The 17,775-nt window shown below is 39.3% G+C and overlaps 1 protein-coding gene across 7 annotated transcripts in view; it reads right to left on the bottom strand.

The window, feature by feature from the left end:
* Positions 1-240: 240 nt before the first annotated feature.
* The window catches only part of Rad17 (RAD17 checkpoint clamp loader component), a 27,442-nt gene continuing 9,907 nt past the window's right edge, over positions 241-17,775 (bottom strand). For 6 of the 7 annotated variants that reach the window (XM_057789453.1, XM_057789452.1, XM_057789455.1 and 3 more), the window contains 13 exons: positions 16,733-16,889; positions 14,968-15,104; positions 14,559-14,611; positions 14,306-14,431; positions 14,002-14,071; positions 12,143-12,254; positions 8,433-8,615; positions 6,940-7,025; positions 6,682-6,828; positions 5,178-5,327; positions 3,600-3,720; positions 2,148-2,205; positions 241-966 (listed from right to left, as the gene is read on the bottom strand). In XM_057789453.1, coding sequence (XP_057645436.1) covers positions 699-966; positions 2,148-2,205; positions 3,600-3,720; positions 5,178-5,327; positions 6,682-6,828; positions 6,940-7,025; positions 8,433-8,615; positions 12,143-12,254; positions 14,002-14,071; positions 14,306-14,431; positions 14,559-14,611; positions 14,968-15,104; positions 16,733-16,889 — 1,668 coding nt within the window. In that variant the 3' untranslated portion in view covers positions 241-698. The remainder of the gene's footprint in view (positions 967-2,147; positions 2,206-3,599; positions 3,721-5,177; positions 5,328-6,681; positions 6,829-6,939; positions 7,026-8,432; positions 8,616-12,142; positions 12,255-14,001; positions 14,072-14,305; positions 14,432-14,558; positions 14,612-14,967; positions 15,105-16,732; positions 16,890-17,775) is intronic. The other variant, XM_057789457.1, reaches the window with a different exon arrangement.

The raw sequence follows: 17,775 nt of genomic DNA, 5'->3' as shown, positions 1-17,775 counted from the left end.
CCCGCTCTCCTGCCCGCCCGCCAGTCCAGATCCCTCCTGCCGGCCTCACCCGGCCTCACCCGCGCAGGTTCCCTACCCAGCCCGCGGCCAGCCCAGATCCTGCCAGGAAACGAGTACGGTGTAAGGCGCTACCTGCCCCGTCCATCTTTAGAACATTTGTTCTACTTTCGCCTGGACCGAAGGAGACAATGCGCGGTAGGCAATGTTAAAAGATAAGAAAAACACGATGAAAGCCAACATTTTAATTTTTATATAAATTATGTAAATATTTTCCAGAAGTATCTAAAATATTTCACTGTACAACATACCAAACGGTATCTGAGAAGCTACATGCAAACTGTAAATAAGGCACAAAGTTTATTTATACTCATAAATTGTTTTGCAAATCAATTTACAACACCCCATAAAGTCTATATTCTGGATTACTCCTTCACATTTTCTGATATTTAAGCAGGACATTGAGAACCATACTTCACACTGTGACCGCTGCTCCCTAAAGCTTTCACAAGACTAAATAAATACTAAAGACTTCGTACTTGAGCCCTGCTTTACTTCAGGATGACTCAAGTCAGCGGCTTGGAAGGAACTCTGTGACAACTGAGCAATCAGCAAACTGCTTGCCATGCGCCAGAAGTGTGTTAATGCTGTTCAAGTACCAATTTCTGTAGTCCTGAATGACTTTGATTGACAGGTGTCTTCTATGTCCCATCACTGTCATAGTCCTCTATTATGATGTCCTCCTCCTCCTCTTCCTCCATGTCCACTCTGGAGGAGAAGGGCTGCGGCTGGCTAGCAGGCAGGTCACTCCCGCTGTTCTGACTCAGGGGGAGAGACCAGGGCTCTGGGTCAGCAGTCTGAGAGGCTTCACCCTGAGCATCCTGTGCAAGCCTCCCTCCAACACGCGGGAACTCATCCTCGCTGTCGGGCTCTATGAGCTCTCGCTCAGTCAGGGCTTCCATTTTCAACCTGTGGAATTCACAGGGCAGACGTCAGTAGTTACCAAACAGGAGAGTCCTTTCAATTGCAACCTAAGAGGTCTTTCCACTTACACAAAATGCAAGGTGAATGAGAAACTGTGAATAAACCCTACTGCCTACAAGAGGGTTAATGTCTCCAGCAGAGTTCCTATGCACTAATGTTTATATATACATTAAAAATGAACAGAAATTTCAGGAAACATGAATAGGACTACATTTTATATTATTTAATTTATAATTAATTTATAATTTTAAAAATAGAAACTAAAGCTGGGCATGGTGCTCACACCTTTCATCCGAGAACTCAGGGGGCAAAGGCAGACACTGGACTGAGTTCCAGGCCAGCCAAAGCCACATAAAGAAACCCTGTTTTAAAAAAAAAACAAAAAAAAAAACAAAAAAACACTAAAACTTCAGTCAGGGATGGTGTGCAGCATGTAATTCTAGCACTTGGGAGGCAACAAGAGAGTGAGAAGTCCTGAGCTGAGCCTCAGCTACATAGTGAGACCCTCCCCACCTCAAGACAACAAAGCTGCAATACCTTCTTTTTATATATTTTTATTTCCTATAGTTATCTGCTAGAAATTGGAAAAAGATACTTTATTCACTTTTATGTTTATAGGAAGTCAGATACCGTAGCCACAGTTACAGGCAGTTATAAGTTGCCCAGCGTGGGTGCTGGGAAACAAACTCAGGTCCTAGAGGAACAGTCTGTACTCTCAACCAGGGAACCCTCATCTCTCTAGCCATAGTTCTTTTTTAAAATAATTAATTAATTAATCAGAGTCAGGATCTATCTTCAAAGCTGTGGCTAGCAGAAATCCACCTGCCGACATTTCCTCCGGTCTGGAATTAAACGTGTCTGCCACCAAGCCTCCAGCTGTTCTGTAAGCTGTTCTGTATTTACTGACTGTATGCAAATACATTCAGTGGACATTTCAGAAAGAATTCTTTACTATTTTTTTTTTTTTTTTTTTTTTTTTTGGTTTTTCGAGACAGGGTTTCTCTGTGGTTTTGGAGCCTGTCCTGGAACTAGCTCTTGTAGACCAGGCTGGTCTCAAACTCACAAAGATCCACCTGCCTCTGCCTCCCAAGTGCTGGGATTAAAGGCGTGCGCCACCACCACCCGGCTCAGAAAGAATTCTTTAGGAATTAAGATGATCAGCTTACCTTCCAAAGTTTCGTTTCAAAGGAAGTCTTCCAATATCTTGGATAAAAGAAATCTGAGCTGAAAAACACATTTTAATAAAGTTTTAAACACCATCATTCAAAAATTACTTTTGCCAACTGGTGGCACATGTCTTTAATGCCAGCACTCAGGAGGCAGAGACAGGTGAATTTGAGGCCAGCCTGGTCTACAGAGCTAGTTCCAGGACAGTCTGGGACACAGAGTGGTGGCCCTCTTTTGAAAAACCAAAAAAAAAAAAAAAAAAAGAAAAAAAGAAAAAAATTGGTTTAGCTATTCTATAAGGTATACATACACACATAAAAATGTCACATATACCATAAATATATACAGTTTAAATTTGTCAATTAAAAATAATTTTTTGGGCAGATTGTGGTGGTACAGGCACTTGGGAGACAGATGCAGACAGATCTCCGTGAGTACAAGGCCAGGCTGATCTACAGAGTGAGTTCCAAGATAGTCAGGGTTACACAATGAAACCCTGTCTCGGATTTAAAAAAAAAAAAAAAAGAAAGAAAGAAAAAAACGGTGGATAGTAGCTGAGGAACAATACCTGAGGTTGTCTTCTGACTTCTATGTGCACATTCACACACTGACATACATAAAAAGTACCTATGCGTATAATGATCACACAAGAAAATACATCTAGAAAAATGGTAGGCAATTTCATTATTCAAAGGGGGAGGTATATCTGGAATATATTTCAGTGATACAAATTCATTTAGCTTGCACAAGGAAGGCCCTCAATTTGATTCCAAGTATTTGTAATCAAAGAAAATCAAGTCTGGCCTCCAGCCCTACAAAACAGTAACAATCACAACAAACAGAAATACAGATACGGAAAGGGAAAGGGTTAGAATAAACACTGTCGGGCTAGGTAGAAACTACATGTTCTATTATGGACTTAGGTTATACACACAAATTTGTCTAGCTTTGTTTTATAGACAAAGCTTAGAAATGACACTGGGTTTCCAGAGAGATGGCTCAGCTGTTAAGCAGGTTTACAGTAGAGGACCCAAATTGGGTTCCCAACATCAGGCAACTCACAACCACCTGTAGCTCCAACATCCTTTCTGCCCTCTGACTGCATTTACATCCATGTGCACATACCCACACACAGACACATACACATAATTAAAAAATAGTAATAAAAAGAAATAAAACCACAGCTTAAAGCAGCATCAACTAGTCAATTGTGAACAATCTGAGATCAAAATGATAGTGAGGAGCTGCAACTGAAGATCTCAGAGTCTTTATCAATAGATACCAAAAATGAAAACCAATGAAAAAGAATCAAAGCTATTCCTCACAGTACAATTCAGACAAAAATATAGAAGGAATGAAAACCAGATGTCAGTCCCTATAGACTAAGCATCGTCGGCGTGGATGCTACAACTAACAGGTAACAAGTTATCTACAGGAAAGAAACACGTTACCTGTATTTCGCATTGGAATGGTCAGCAGAGCAAGATACGGCAAGAGCTGAGTCTGAAGACACAAAGCTGGTAGGCAGAAGTCAAAAAAGAGGGCTTTTGCTGCCAGGCAATTTTCTCGATACTGTATGGGAGAAAGACAATGAAAGGAAAATAAAATTTTAAGATGGTTATACGTGTGGCATGGTGATTAATTCCAGCACTCAAGAGGCAGAGGCATGCAGATTTCTGTGAATTTGAGGCTACCCTCATCTTCATAACAAGTTCCAGGCCAGTCAGAGCTACACAGTGAAATCCTGTTTCAAACAAATGCCAATTCTAACTGTATATAAGTTCATTAATACTTTGGGTCTGGTTAATTTGATGTGTGATATTTTTATTTATCAGTAAGTTTATCAATAATAAAGTTTAATAAAAAATTTAAAACCAAATCAAAAAAAAGTGGTTATGAATTCACAGATAAAGTTTATTATGCCACAAAGACTAAGTTTATGTACCATAAAGATACTTTTTTTTCATGCAACTAGGTTGGTCTCCAAATAGGATTCCTCCCTCTGAGTGTATAAACATACTTTAAAGCATTTATCTGAGGCTGGAGAGATATAAAGGTGTTGCCAAGCCTGAGACCTGAATCCCTTGAATCTCTCAAGTTGTTGTCTTTTGATCTCTATGGTCTTCTCCCCAGCACACAGACACACAATTTTAAAAAGTTATGTAAGTAGCAGTTTATAATTGTCCTAGCATTACCTCACAGTATCACATTACCCCGCAGCAGCCTCACACATGTGCATTTACCAGATGTTTTCATGGAAGGGATGGTCCTTGCTCAATGTTTGACCTGTATATACAATTTGGCCTGTCTGATGAGAACACCGATAATGGTTACACAATGGTAAAACTCAGTAAGGTTCTCAGGCTGCGTCTCTGTACCAAGTAATGTGTGACTGTGCATTACTGTAATCACCATAACTAGTGTAATCGAGGGGCAGTGCAACACACCGCAAATCATTCTGTAGACCACGCTGACCTCAAACTCACAGAGATCCGCCTGCCTCTGCCTCCCGAGTGCTGGGATTAAAGATGTGTGCCACCACTGCCCTGCTCTTTACTGAAATTTGTATCCTAAGGTTTAATTTGGTAGTTTATTCAATTTTAGACTTTTTTATAAAGATATATTTATTATGTATACAATGTTCCGTCTGCATGTATGTCTGCAGGTCAGAAGACGGCACCATATCTTATTACAGATGGTTGTGAGCCATCAAGTGGTTGGTGTGTGCATGTGAGCGCGTGCACACACACACACACACACACACACTTTAGTTGTTAAGAAAATAAGCTTGGCAAGGCAGCACAGGATAGAAGGATCAGGAGTTGTTCAGGGACAACTAGTGATACACAAGACTAACTAAAAACTGAACCAAACAAACCAGACTTCCGCTTGGAGATACAATGCATACATAATGAAGTTCACAGTATATAGAGTCTATGTAGTTAGCCCAGGTGGACTTGAATTCACAATCCTCTCACCTCAGCCAGCAGTGTTGAGATTATAGCTTAAAAATGTACTTTTTTTTTTACCTTTTTATGTATTAGGAACCACTGAGGTTTATGTAAGGGTCGAAAGCTTGAACCTCCTCCTTGGCAATGAGCAAATCCCCGGGATTTATTGGAATGCATCACACCTCTCGTAGCTACAGATGTACTATATTCCCTGAGTAAAGAGCGCGTCTAGCAGGAGAGACAAGATGTGAAACAATGCATGAAATACTACTGTTGGTAGTACTGACACAGATTAAGACCCCCTATGCTTAGTTGCTTTGCATATGTTTCCCAATATCCTCAAAGCCTTAACAGGGAAACAAATGTACTGAGTAGACTTTGGTGGAGTTGGGAAAGGCTTTGGTAGGTCAGGAGAAACATTTTGGGGGCAACTAGAAAATAATAATAACAGCCAGAGGTGATGGTGCACACCTTTAATCCTAGCATTTGGGAGGCATAGGCAGTCATATCTCTGAGTTCGAGGCCAGCCTGGTCTACAGAGCGAGTTCCAAAACAGCCAGAGCTACAGAGTGACACCCTGTTTCGGGGGGGATGAAGAAAAAAAAAAAGAAAATGATAGCATATTACTAAACTATTTTTGTCTTGTTGGTTTTTAAGACAAGGTCTCCTAAGTAAGCCAGGCTAGTCTTAACTTTGATACCTCCTGCCTTACTTTCCTGAGTACCAGAATTACAAGTGTGTACCATTATGCTCAAGCTAAATTAATAGTAACTAAATTAACAGCAACTTTATTAAGTGTGATGATACTGTGGGTTTAATAAGAACCTACAAAAAAGTGGAAAGAGAGCACTGACTCCACAGAGCTGTCCTCTGCTGCCCCCCCCCCCCCCCGTTAATGAGAAAGAAATGACAGGTGACTTTCTAGTATGGAGGGTCAAATCCGGGCTTTGTGCGCCTAAGCATATGATTTACCACGGAGCCACACTTCCAGCTGATACACATTTTAGAGTTATTTTAAAAACAAAAATCTGTTTTGTCAGTGACTGACTCCTTAAGGAGGGCACTTGCTGCTACTCCAGAGGACCTGAGTCTGGCTCCCAGCACCCAGACCCACGCAGTTCAGAGCTGTTTGTAACCCCAGCCTCAGAGTGCACATATACGCATGAGGACACATCTATACATATTAAAAATAAGTCTTTTAAAAATGGTCTGAGTATATGTTAACTTTAAAATTAGAAAACAGAGGCTGGAGAGATGGCTCAGTGGTTAAGAGCATGTGTTGCTCTTGTTGAGGTTCACAACCATTTATTACTCCAGTTCCAGGAGATTTAATGTTTTCTGACCTCCATGGACATCAAGCTCATAGACATAAATAAGTAATATAAATAAAATTAGAAAAGAATATCAGAAAAAACAGTGCTTTCTATCATCATAAAAATCAAATAACCTGAGATTTTATTATAAACACTGGCTTAAATAATTAGATCTAGCACAGGAGGAGAGTCACAACATATATGAAATAGAGATAAAATTCAACTTTTTCCTGAAGAAATACAAAACTATTTAAGTCAAATGATCTTACATTCCAGTCACCACCGAGGACGTCTGCAAAGCTCAGAAACTCACTGGCTCTCACAAGATCATCCACTTCCACGAAGAAATCTATGTAGTTTTGGTGAAGGTATAAATTAAAAAAGTCTCCTGGCATATGTGACATTTCCACTATTTCCTATAAAAAGAGGCATAAATATATAAATTTTGGTGCAAATGCAATGAACAGACGCTTAGACAATAGATAACACATATTAAGCCAAGTCCCAAGTGTTACAAAAGTCCTTACCTCGGGCTGAACAAGTAAGGTGTCCCGCTCATGCTCTGAGAGGTGGGCAGGCAAGCGGGGTGAGTCCGATTCTGTTAAAGGTGCTCCTGTAAGAAAATCTCTGGGGTTACTAAAGCTAAAGTCTTTCCAATCACTGCGCTTTCATGACCTGATTTTCAATACTTTAGGTATATTAATTTCAAAACAAGAAAGTTGTTAAAAACCAAAACATCAAAACAAACAAGTTTAACTACCATCACTAATAAGGGCAAAATTCAGAATTGTGATGTTTAAATTATGGATCTTGTTTTTTGTTTTGTTTTTCCAGACAGGGTTTTTTTTGTGTAGCTCTGGCTGTCCTGGAACTAGCTCTGTAAACCAGGCTGGCCTCAAACTCACAGAGATCCACCTGCCTCCACCTCCCAAGTGTTGGGATTAAAGGTGTGTGCCATCAGTCCAGCTGGTATGGTTTTCCTGAACTTAAAAACTGACATGTCTCAAAGTACTTCCCATTTCATCTTTCAGTTCCGGGTTGTCTTCTCCCTTTGCCTTCTGTCAGGATGGAAGGCTAAAGTGTAGTATTTGCTGTGGAGGAAGAGGCTATTCCACCTCAGGAACAGGAAAGCTAGGCCCCAATGCAGAGGTTAGAAGTGAACACTGGGAAGGAAGAAATGGTGGAAGAAAGGAATTAGGTGAGAATGGGCACTGAGGCTGGAAGGAAAGGAGGCCAAGAGGCAGATGAGTATTTTCACCAGACTTCCCTTACACGGCATTTCCACTTTGGAATCAGTCTCTCCCTTCAGAATCCTATTGGTATTTAGTATATAGAGAACGAAGTCTGGATTTTCCTGAAAGGAGGGAAAGTTTGAGAGGGTAGGGGAGGAAAGGCTAAATGGAACAAATAATACAGAAGACAGATGAGAGCAATGGACACCTGCGGTTATGAGGACAGCAAGTTAGTGAAGAGAAGCCAAAGAAACCTGAAGCTACTTAGCCCCTGGTCAGGACCCAGTATTTGGAGCTGAGTATTACAATTGCTTTGGGCTACCAACTTTTACCACTAAAGGTCTAGAGCACTGGCCCTCAGCCTTCTTAATACTGCAACCCTTCAATATAGTTCCTCATGTTGTAGTGACCCCCAACTATAAATTTCATTGTTACTTCATAACTGTAGTTTCACTAGTTATGAATCATCATGTAAACATCTGTGTTTTGCAATGGTCTTAGGCGACCCCTATGAAAGGGACCCTTCTCACAGACTGAGAACTGCTCTAGGTGGACTGGCGTCCTCAGGGAACTCACAGACATGACTATGACCTATAGTTGTAGAAAATGCTCCATACAGGTGAAAACATTTTCCTGTTACATTTTAGCACTGGCTCTGCAATATCTGGCAGGGTCCCTAGGTCCTTCCAGTAACAAAACAAAATACAAGGCATTTCAAAACACATAGTATCTTATTTCTGAAGTGAGAGCAGTACATATAATGAAAAAAATGCAGAAATGTTTCTTACTTTTAGAGTACAGAATTTTCCCCAAAGCTCTGAAGAGAAAGAGACAAACATCTTTTCCACCAATAGCTTGGATCTCTTGATTTTCCAAAGCACTATTACATTTCTTTCTTTGCTTTGATTTCGATACAGCAGCATCCGATTTCACTGACATTCTTTTTTTCTTTGACCATAAACTGTTCTCTCCTAAATAATACACATCCAAATGACATTTTAAAAAATCAAAATATAAAAACTAAGACTATTTCAGATACCTATACTCAATATTCTAACCAAAACTTTTTCTAACAAGCAGTAACTTAATATGACCTTAGTGAAAAATCCTATTTGTTGCTAACTATTAAAATGGAATAAATGCCATTTAAATTCTTAGGAGCTGGAGACATTGCTCAGCAGTTAAGGTTTGATTCCTGGCACCCACATGGCAGCTCATAGTCATCTATAACTCAAGATCCAGGAAATACGATGCCCTCTTTTGGTGTCTATGGGTGCCAAGCACATGTAGCACACAGACACACATGCAGGCACAACACCCATACACATGAATTCTTAATTTTTTTTTTTGTCTTTGCTTTTCGAGAGGGTTTCTTATAGCTTTAGAGCCTGTCCTGGACCTCACTATGTAGACCAGGCCTTGAACAAAGATCCACCTGCCTCTGCCTCCTTAGTGCTGGGATTAAAGGCGTGCACCACCACCACCTGGTTTAAAAATAATATTAAAAAATAAAATATTTTATAATCCCAACCCCATAAAAATAGTATCTCATGACATTACAAATTTCCAGAAACTTAATAACACAGTACTATAACCATATCACCTCATTTTTCACAGTGTTTTATGTAAGGTGCTGTTTTTGATGGATGCTACACAGTAACTAATTTTACCCTCATAGAAATTCTATGGCGGCAGCAGATAGCTATTATAGGCATGCTAAGTAAGCCTGAGAGCTTCAGCTTGATTCCAGGACCCACACGGAGGGCGAACTGACCCTTCAAATCATCCACTAATGTCCATTCACACACCATGACATGATGTGCCAACATACATACACATGCCCAAATAAATCTATGTAATAAAAAAATGAATTTTAGGGCTGGCTGCTCTTCCAGAGGTCCTGAGTTCAATTCCCAGCAACCACATGGTGGCTCACAACCATCTATAATGAGATCTGGTGCCTTCTTCTGGCCTGCAGGCATACAACACTGCATACATAATAAATAAATCTTTAAAGAAAATAAATTTTTGCCGGGCGGTGGTGGCACACGCCTTTAATCCCAGCACTCGGGGAGGCAGAGGCAGGCGGATCTCTGTGAGTTCGAGACCAGCCTGGTCTACAGAGCTAGTTCCAGGACAGGCTCCAAAACCACAGAGAAACCCTGTCTCGAAAAACCAAAAAAAAAAAAAAAAAAAAAAAAAAAAAAAAAACCAAAAAAAAAGAAAATAAATTTTTTAATTGCTCCCATAAATCGTGGTAAACATTATTTTCCTCTTCTCTTAAACTTTCTGAGTTCAGAACAGCAATGTGTTAATGACCCAGGATCTCAAACTGTCCCACATGAGATTTCTAGCATCTAATTCCTATACTCAATCTAAGGATTTATACTCCCACAGGAATAGGCTGCATACAGACTAGTTTTAGTTGTGTTAGGGTTCCATTTTTCTATGGTTATTAAGCACACAAAGAACAGTTGTGAATAAATTGAATAACAAGTTGCTACAATTGTGAATAAGAAAACCAGGATTTTAGATGGATTTTGAGAGATCAACAGATAGTTTCTATTTTGAGGTCAATTCTTTTTTTTTTTAAAAAAAAATATTTATTTATTTATTATGTATACAATATTCTGTCTGTGTGTATGTATGCAGGCCAGAAGAGGGCACCAGACCTCATTACAGATGGTTGTGAGCCACTATGTGGTTGCCGGGAATTGAACTCAGGACCTTTGGAAGAGCAGGCAATGCTCTTAACCACTGAGCCATCTCTCCAGCCCTTGAGGTCAATTCTTTTTTTTTTTTTTTTTTTTTTTTTTTTTTTTTTGGTTTTTCGAGACAGGGTTTCTCTGTGGTTTTGGAGCCTGTCCTGGAACTAGCTCTTGTAGACCAGGCTGGTCTCGAACTCACAGAGATCCGCCTGCCTCTGCCTCCCAAGTGCTGGGATTAAAGGCGTGCGCCACCACCGCCCGGCGAGGTCAATTCTTTAATGCCATGTGAACAGCTTGTTAAATGCTTGCAGTAAGTACTATGCAGTCTTTTATAATTACTAGAATAAAAACATAACTCATCATTATTAGTGGATCTATGCTTTACTATGTCACTAGACAATCCTTTTTGTCTAGTGGAGGGAATAAAGTTATTAAATATAGAAATTATTATGAAAAAGTTCAAAAGTAAATGTAATGAAGTACAATACTTTAAAACCTATGAACAGGGCTATAGAGACAGCTCAGGAGTTAAGAACACTGGCTGCTCTTCCAGAGGTCATGAGTTCAATTCCCAGCAACTACATGTTGGCTCACAACTATCTGTAATGAGATCTGGTGCCCTCTTCTGGTGTGCAGGCAGAACACTCTATACATAATAAATCTTTAAAACAAAACAAAAACACAAAAAAGAAAACCTATGAATCATGTATAGAGGTCCTCATATGTATCAAGCACTATGATAATCAAATATTATTTCATTTAACCTTAACACAACCCCTAAGTAAAAAGCAAGAAGATGAAAGCAAAAAGATGTAATCATTCATATTGCCCAGCCAAGACTTTCCTGAGCCACATTACAAATAATTAAGATGGGCTGGAGAGATGGCTCAGTGGTTAAGAAAACTGGCTGCTCTCCCAGAAGACCCAGCACCCATGTGGCAGTCACAACTGTCTGTAAGTCTGATTCCACGGCATCCTCACATAGGCAAAACACCACACCAAAAACAAACAAACAAACAAATAAGGAAACTACAGTACCAAGCCCGTATGTAAATGAATCATGTTTTGTCTTGAAGCAGTTTTTAAACAAATATTTGTGTGTGTGCCTGTGTGTGTGATGAACACATGCACATGCCACAGTAAGCATGTGGGAGATCTGCACTCCACAGGTCCTATACTCAAGTAAATATATCCATCCACACAGAGACAGATACACATAATTAGGAAAAAACTATTAAATCTAAAAATACCTATGCTGTAGGATTTGCCTAGCTAAGCGTTACAAAGTGAGAACCAACTTGGAAAGTTGTTCTGGTCTACACCACACACACACACACACACACGCCAGAGATGACTGGCTTCCCAGGATGGACAACAGAATTCTTTTCTGTTTTGTCACAGAGTCTCTCTGCATAGCCCTGTCTGTCCTAGAACTCACTCTGTAGACCAGGCTGGCCTCAAACTCTGAGATCTGCCTGCCTCTGCCTCCGTGTGCTGGGATTAAAGGCGTGCACACTGGAAGATCTTGTCAGTAGTCAGTAGAATGTAAAATGTAAAAGTTATGACTTAATCTACTTCTAGAATATTTTATTAAAATTTTCAGAGAGTTCTGCCGGCAGGCAACTAAAGTACAGATAAGGAGGGACCACTACATGTCTAGTCTGGGCTGAGAATAGAAAGTTCAGTGGAATACCTGTCCACCATAGGGAAGTCCTACACAGAGGTTTAATCTGACTGTTAAGAGAAAGTAACCTATCATTGTTCTATCAATGTGTCTTCTAGTTAGTTACCCTTTGAAGAAGAAAACTGCAGGCTATTTATTGCACTTCGGATATCACCAGAACACCCTTGACAGAGCAACTCCAGGGACGATTTATCAGGAACAACAACTCTTCCTCCATTCTAAAATGAAGAGATTCAATTTAAACTGTTTTGCCAAAACATAAATACATACATGCAAACTAAAGCCCATTTTGAGAACTTATATACAAATTAGATTTTTTTCAAATTTGAATGTCTAAAACCTTGCACAGCCCAGGTATGGTAGGACATGGCTATAGTCCCAGCACGTGGAAACCGAGGCAAAAGAATCCTAAATCCTGACCCATATGGATTACCTAGGGAGATCCTTTCTCTAAAAGAATCCTAAATCCTGACCCATATGGATTACCTAGGGAGATCCTTTCTCTAAAAGAATCCTAAATCCTGACCCATATGGATTACCTAGGGAGATCCTTTCTCTAAAAGAATCCTAAATCCTGACCCATATGGATTACCTAGGGAGATCCTTTCTCTAAAAGAATCCTAAATCCTGACCCATATGGATTACCTAGGGAGATCCTTTCTCTAAAAGCAATGTTGACTATTCATAGTCTATTGGACACCAGATCTTATAAAACTAATTATCATAGAAAATAGAACTATACTACAGTCCTTAAATTTACACATTCTCTTTATTAACCAAAGGTGTTTCAAAAATTATTTTTTTCAAATGTTATTTTATTTTTTACATTTTATGTGAGGTTTTTTTCTGTATGTACGCATGTATGGTATGTGCCTAGTGTCCTCAGCAGTCAGAAGACCACATCTGCTCCCCAGACTGGAGTGACAAACAGCTGTGAACTTCCATGTAGGTGATGGGAACTGAACCCAGGTCCTCCGAAAAAGCAGCCAGTGCTCTTAAGCATTGAGACATCTTTCCAGCCCTCAAAAATTCTTTATGAAAATTGTTTGTCTTCACAAACCAAACCCTGTCACAGAAATGTAGTATCTTTCCATACTTTCTGTGTGCTTCTATGAATATATTCAATATCTCTAAGTCTAGGCAAATGTGCAGAGTTAATATTTTTTGTTTTGAGGTTTTTGTTTTGTCTTTTTGAGACAGGGTTTCACTATCATTACTGGCTGTCCTGGAATTCACTTTATAGTCCAGGCTGGCCTCAAACTCATGAAATCCTCTTGCCTCTACCTTCCTAGTGCTGAGATAAAAGGCAATATGCCACTACTGCTTGGCAGAGTTAATATTTTTAACCTAGGCAGACTTATAGTATTTGTTTTCAATAGGTTTAATTTCCTACCTAATACCACTGAGGTGATTTTTAAGTTAGTAGCTTTAAATCTATTTCATTATTAAAATGTTATTTATTGAAGGGCTGGTAAGGGTCAGTGGGTAAGGGACTTGCTGCCAAACCTGATGACCTAAATTCCACCCCCCAGAACCCACATGATAGAAGAGTCGACTACTGCAAGTTGCCCTCTGATCTCCACATGTGCCCCGTGGAACACTTTCCCTCTCCATAAACGAATTCACATGAACACAAAATAAATAAAAGTATAGCAACATTTTAAATAATGTCATTAATATCCTCTGACAAAACAAGTATTTTCCCCAATAAGGAACAATTATTTTGATGTCATGGTCCTGTATACAACTTTTGGCATTTTGGCAGGTTTGGGGATGAAACCAGAGCCTTTCACAAGCTAGGCAAAGACTATATATACCAGGAAGCTGGTCTCCAACTGTTTCCAACTTCTCACATGCATGCACACAGAAACAGAGAATGCTAAGACATGTATTTCTATAGCAGTAGTGTCCTCCATCTAAGCTGTGTTTTCCATAGCTACAATATAAGTTTTAAATTAGACTTACCTTACTAGCTTCGATAGTCATGATTCTATTAAGAAATTTCATCATAATTGTTGGTGCCACTGGGTTGAAACTGTAAAAAGAAAAAATATGGTGCTTAAATTATTAATTTAAAAATAGTTTAAACTGGGCAATGGTGGCACACGTCTTTAATCCCAGCATTCAGGAGGCAGAGGCAGGTGGATCTCTGAGTTCTAGGACAGCCTGGTCTACAGAGTGAGTTCCAAGATAGTCACAACTACATACGGAAACCCTGTCTCGAAAAAACAAGACAAAAACAAAACAAAGCATAAGAACAATTTCTTACCTAATGTTTGAAATAGAACACTCCTCTTGAATCTTTTTGGGAAAGAGTAACCGCTGATTGTTATCTCCACTGACGCTGTCAGAGATTATGAATACAAGAGGACACCGGCCAATCTGCACATATTTCCTAAAATAACAAGATGATGCTGAAATTCAAGCAATTTAGCTGTTCATGCCAGACAAATGTTCTACCACTGAATTACAACCCCGCCTCTAATGTGGAGTTTGGAACACTGGTTTCCAATGACACTCACCTTAGAATTTCATGTAAAGCAGGAGAATCCCGATAAAACTGGTTAGGTAAATCCTGTTGAACATAAGGGACAAGTATTAGCTCAGTGATATTCCATTGCATATTTATTTTTAAACTTTTATTTGTCAAGAAAAAACATTACTTATTCAAAGTATTTTGATCACAGTTTTCAGAGAAATTAAAGGACATTTATTGTCACCGAGGAAATTAACTTTCCATAGATTTCCTTTGCTTTTCTATACCGATGGCATTGCAGTTGAAAGCTATGCTATCATACAGCTCCTCTACTGTAACCTACACTATTCTGTTGAGTACTGAAACAACCTTCAGGCCTCTGCTATCACAGATACTAATGTATCTCACAACTGTCTACACGAGAGCTCCAGCAGCACTGTAAAAGCTGTCCTTACTTCAACCAGAATTATCTTCTTATCAGTTGTCAGATCATCTCCGAGCATCTGGAGTTTGCTATACTTGGTGGCTCTCAATAGAAAGTCACTGAAGACTGCTGTCTGAGATTGGTATGGAACTACGTAGACTTTTGAATCTGAAAAGGAATACATTTATTACTTTATTTTCAAATTACATACACTAATATTATACAAATATTGCACACATAAAATTCATTTAAATGATACAACTTGTAGTACTGAAGACTATCTTTCAATTATTTGAAATGGTTTAAATTTAAAATAAGATATCATTTCAAAAGATTAGTGTGATGGCCAACAATAAATTTTTTTCTATTCCAATGAAAGTATCACAAAGGTAACGGACTTAAAAAACAGCTGTTGGGCTGGAAAGATGGCTCAGCAGTTAAAAAAGCAGCCAGTGCTCTTACAGCTGAGCCATCTCTCCAGCCCAAGAAAACATCTCTCTCACCCCTCCCAAGACTCAAGAACCATCATGGAAGAGGGAAGGAAGAAAAGGAGTTGTAATGCTATCTTCAGATCATGATATCACTACTGTATCTTTGTTTTGTTTTATGAGAGAGGGTCTCTCAACGTACACAGCCCTGGCTGTCCTGGAATTCACTATGTAGATGAGTTGGTCTCGAACTCAAAGAGATAATCTGCTTCTACCTCCCAATTGCTGGGATTAAAGGTATGTGCAGCACTTGGGAGGCAGAGATAGGTGGATCTTTGTGAGTTCGAGGCCAGCCTGGTCTACAAGAGCTAGTTCCAGGATACCAAAAAAAAAAAAAAAAAAAAAAAAAAGTGCCACCACTGCCCAGTAATTTTTTTTAAAGTGGAGTGCTTTAGTTTAGAGACAGGGTCTCACTGTGCAGTCCTAGATGGCCTGAACTATCTAGACTAGGCTGGTCTGGAACTCACAGAGATCTGTCTCCTAAGTGCTGGGATGTAAGCTATTTTATTGAGAGGCAAGTTCCTTTAGTATGTAAGACTTGACTGACACTGAAACAGAAGACCTTACAGTGTGGAACTCCATAAATAATGAAAATCTGAGATCCTATTAATCTAGTGTGGTGCCACATACCTATAATCCTAGCGTGTGGGAGGCGGAAAGCAGGAGGATCACAAGTTAGGGCAAACCAAGGTACATGAAACACTGTCTCAAACAGCATAAACTGAGCAGGCTCAGAACCTACAGTGGAAGGAGAGAACTGACTCCCCAAAGGAGAGAACTGACTTCTGCGTGAAAGCCATTGCATGGACATGTTTGCGCATGCACACATGTACATACCCATAACATACACAAACATACAGTCAATAAATAAATGCAAAATATTAAAAACAAACAAAAACCCCACAAAAATCAGCTTGTTATCTTAAAAGAGTTTAAATTTAATTTTCTAAGAACCCCGCTCTACTCTCTATCGGCGCCTTTCTCAGTTTCTCCTCAAACTGATGAGTATAGGAGAAACATGCGCTCTTACTACTTGACCTGCAAGTTTCATTAAGTAAAGCTGTCTTTGTAACTCCAGCACCTTTGCAACAAAACTTACCTAAATTGCCGGGCGATGGTGGCGCACTCCTTTAATCCCAGCACTCGGGAGGCAGAGGCAGGTGGATCTCTGTGAGTTCGAGACCAGCATGGTCTACAGAGCTAGTTCCAGGACAGGAACCAAAACCACAGAGAAACCCTGTCTCGAAAAACCAAACAACAACAACAACAAAAAAAATAAAACAAAAAACAAAAACAAAAAAAACTTACCTAAATTAAGTAACTCCTTGAAATCATCTTTCTGGAAGTCTGGTAAAACGGGATTAACCCATTCTTGTACTTGGATCCCATGCTCCTTTGATAGTATTTTTAGAGTAGTTGTCTTCCCACATCCTGGAGGACCTGTTATTAATAAAATAGACCCACCCTAAAACCAAATACAAACATGAATTAAAACCACAATGACTAGAATGCGACACAATTTAAAAAATTTTTCTTAGTAGTTATTATTCCTACAAAGGTTTATTAAATACGTAATATAAACACATTTTAAAACTAAATTACAGATGAAATGAAACAATTATTTTCTTCTGAAAATTCCTAAAGTCCTATTGTATATTTTCAAAAACAACTTAGTAACTAAATTAAAACAATTAAATTTTTGCTACAAAGGGCACAGGGTTCTTAAGAGGTTATCTGAATTCATAAAATTCAATTACAGGGGATAGAGAGTGTTCAATCAGGAAAATGATTGCTACACAGCATGAGGACCTGAGTTGGACCCCTGGCACCTACAGGCTGGGGCTGAGTGTGAAGCTCACTAGAACACCTATTTAGTCTGTACAATACCCTGGTTTAATTCCCCTCCTCATAAATCTAAAACACAAGCAGAATGAAATGAGAGTCTGACAAAAAGCTTACAGAAATTCTGACTAGAGGCTTATAGAAATCTACTCTTGTATTTTATTATTATTATTACTATTACTTTTACTATTAGATGTGCAGTGTTCTGCATGTATGCCTGCAAGCCAGAAGAGGGCACCATATCTCATTATGGATGGCTGTGAGTCACCATATAGCTGCCGGGAATTGGACTCTGGAAGTGCTCTCCATGCTCTTAAACGCTGAGCCATCTCTCCAGGCCCCTACTCCTGTATTTCAATAGGACAATAGTTTGATATTTTCTAACTTAGCAACTTTACAAAGCACAACCACCGAGAGTACTGAGTACAGATTACACTTTTTTCTTCCTTTTTTTAAATTTTGCTTTTGGAGACAGGGTTTCTCTGTGTAACAGCCCTAGCTGTCCTGGA

This window comes from Chionomys nivalis, chromosome 15 (genome assembly GCF_950005125.1).
Source record: "Chionomys nivalis chromosome 15, mChiNiv1.1, whole genome shotgun sequence".
Classification (NCBI taxonomy): Eukaryota; Metazoa; Chordata; class Mammalia; order Rodentia; family Cricetidae; genus Chionomys; species Chionomys nivalis.
This window is presented reverse-complemented; position numbering and strand designations above follow the sequence as displayed.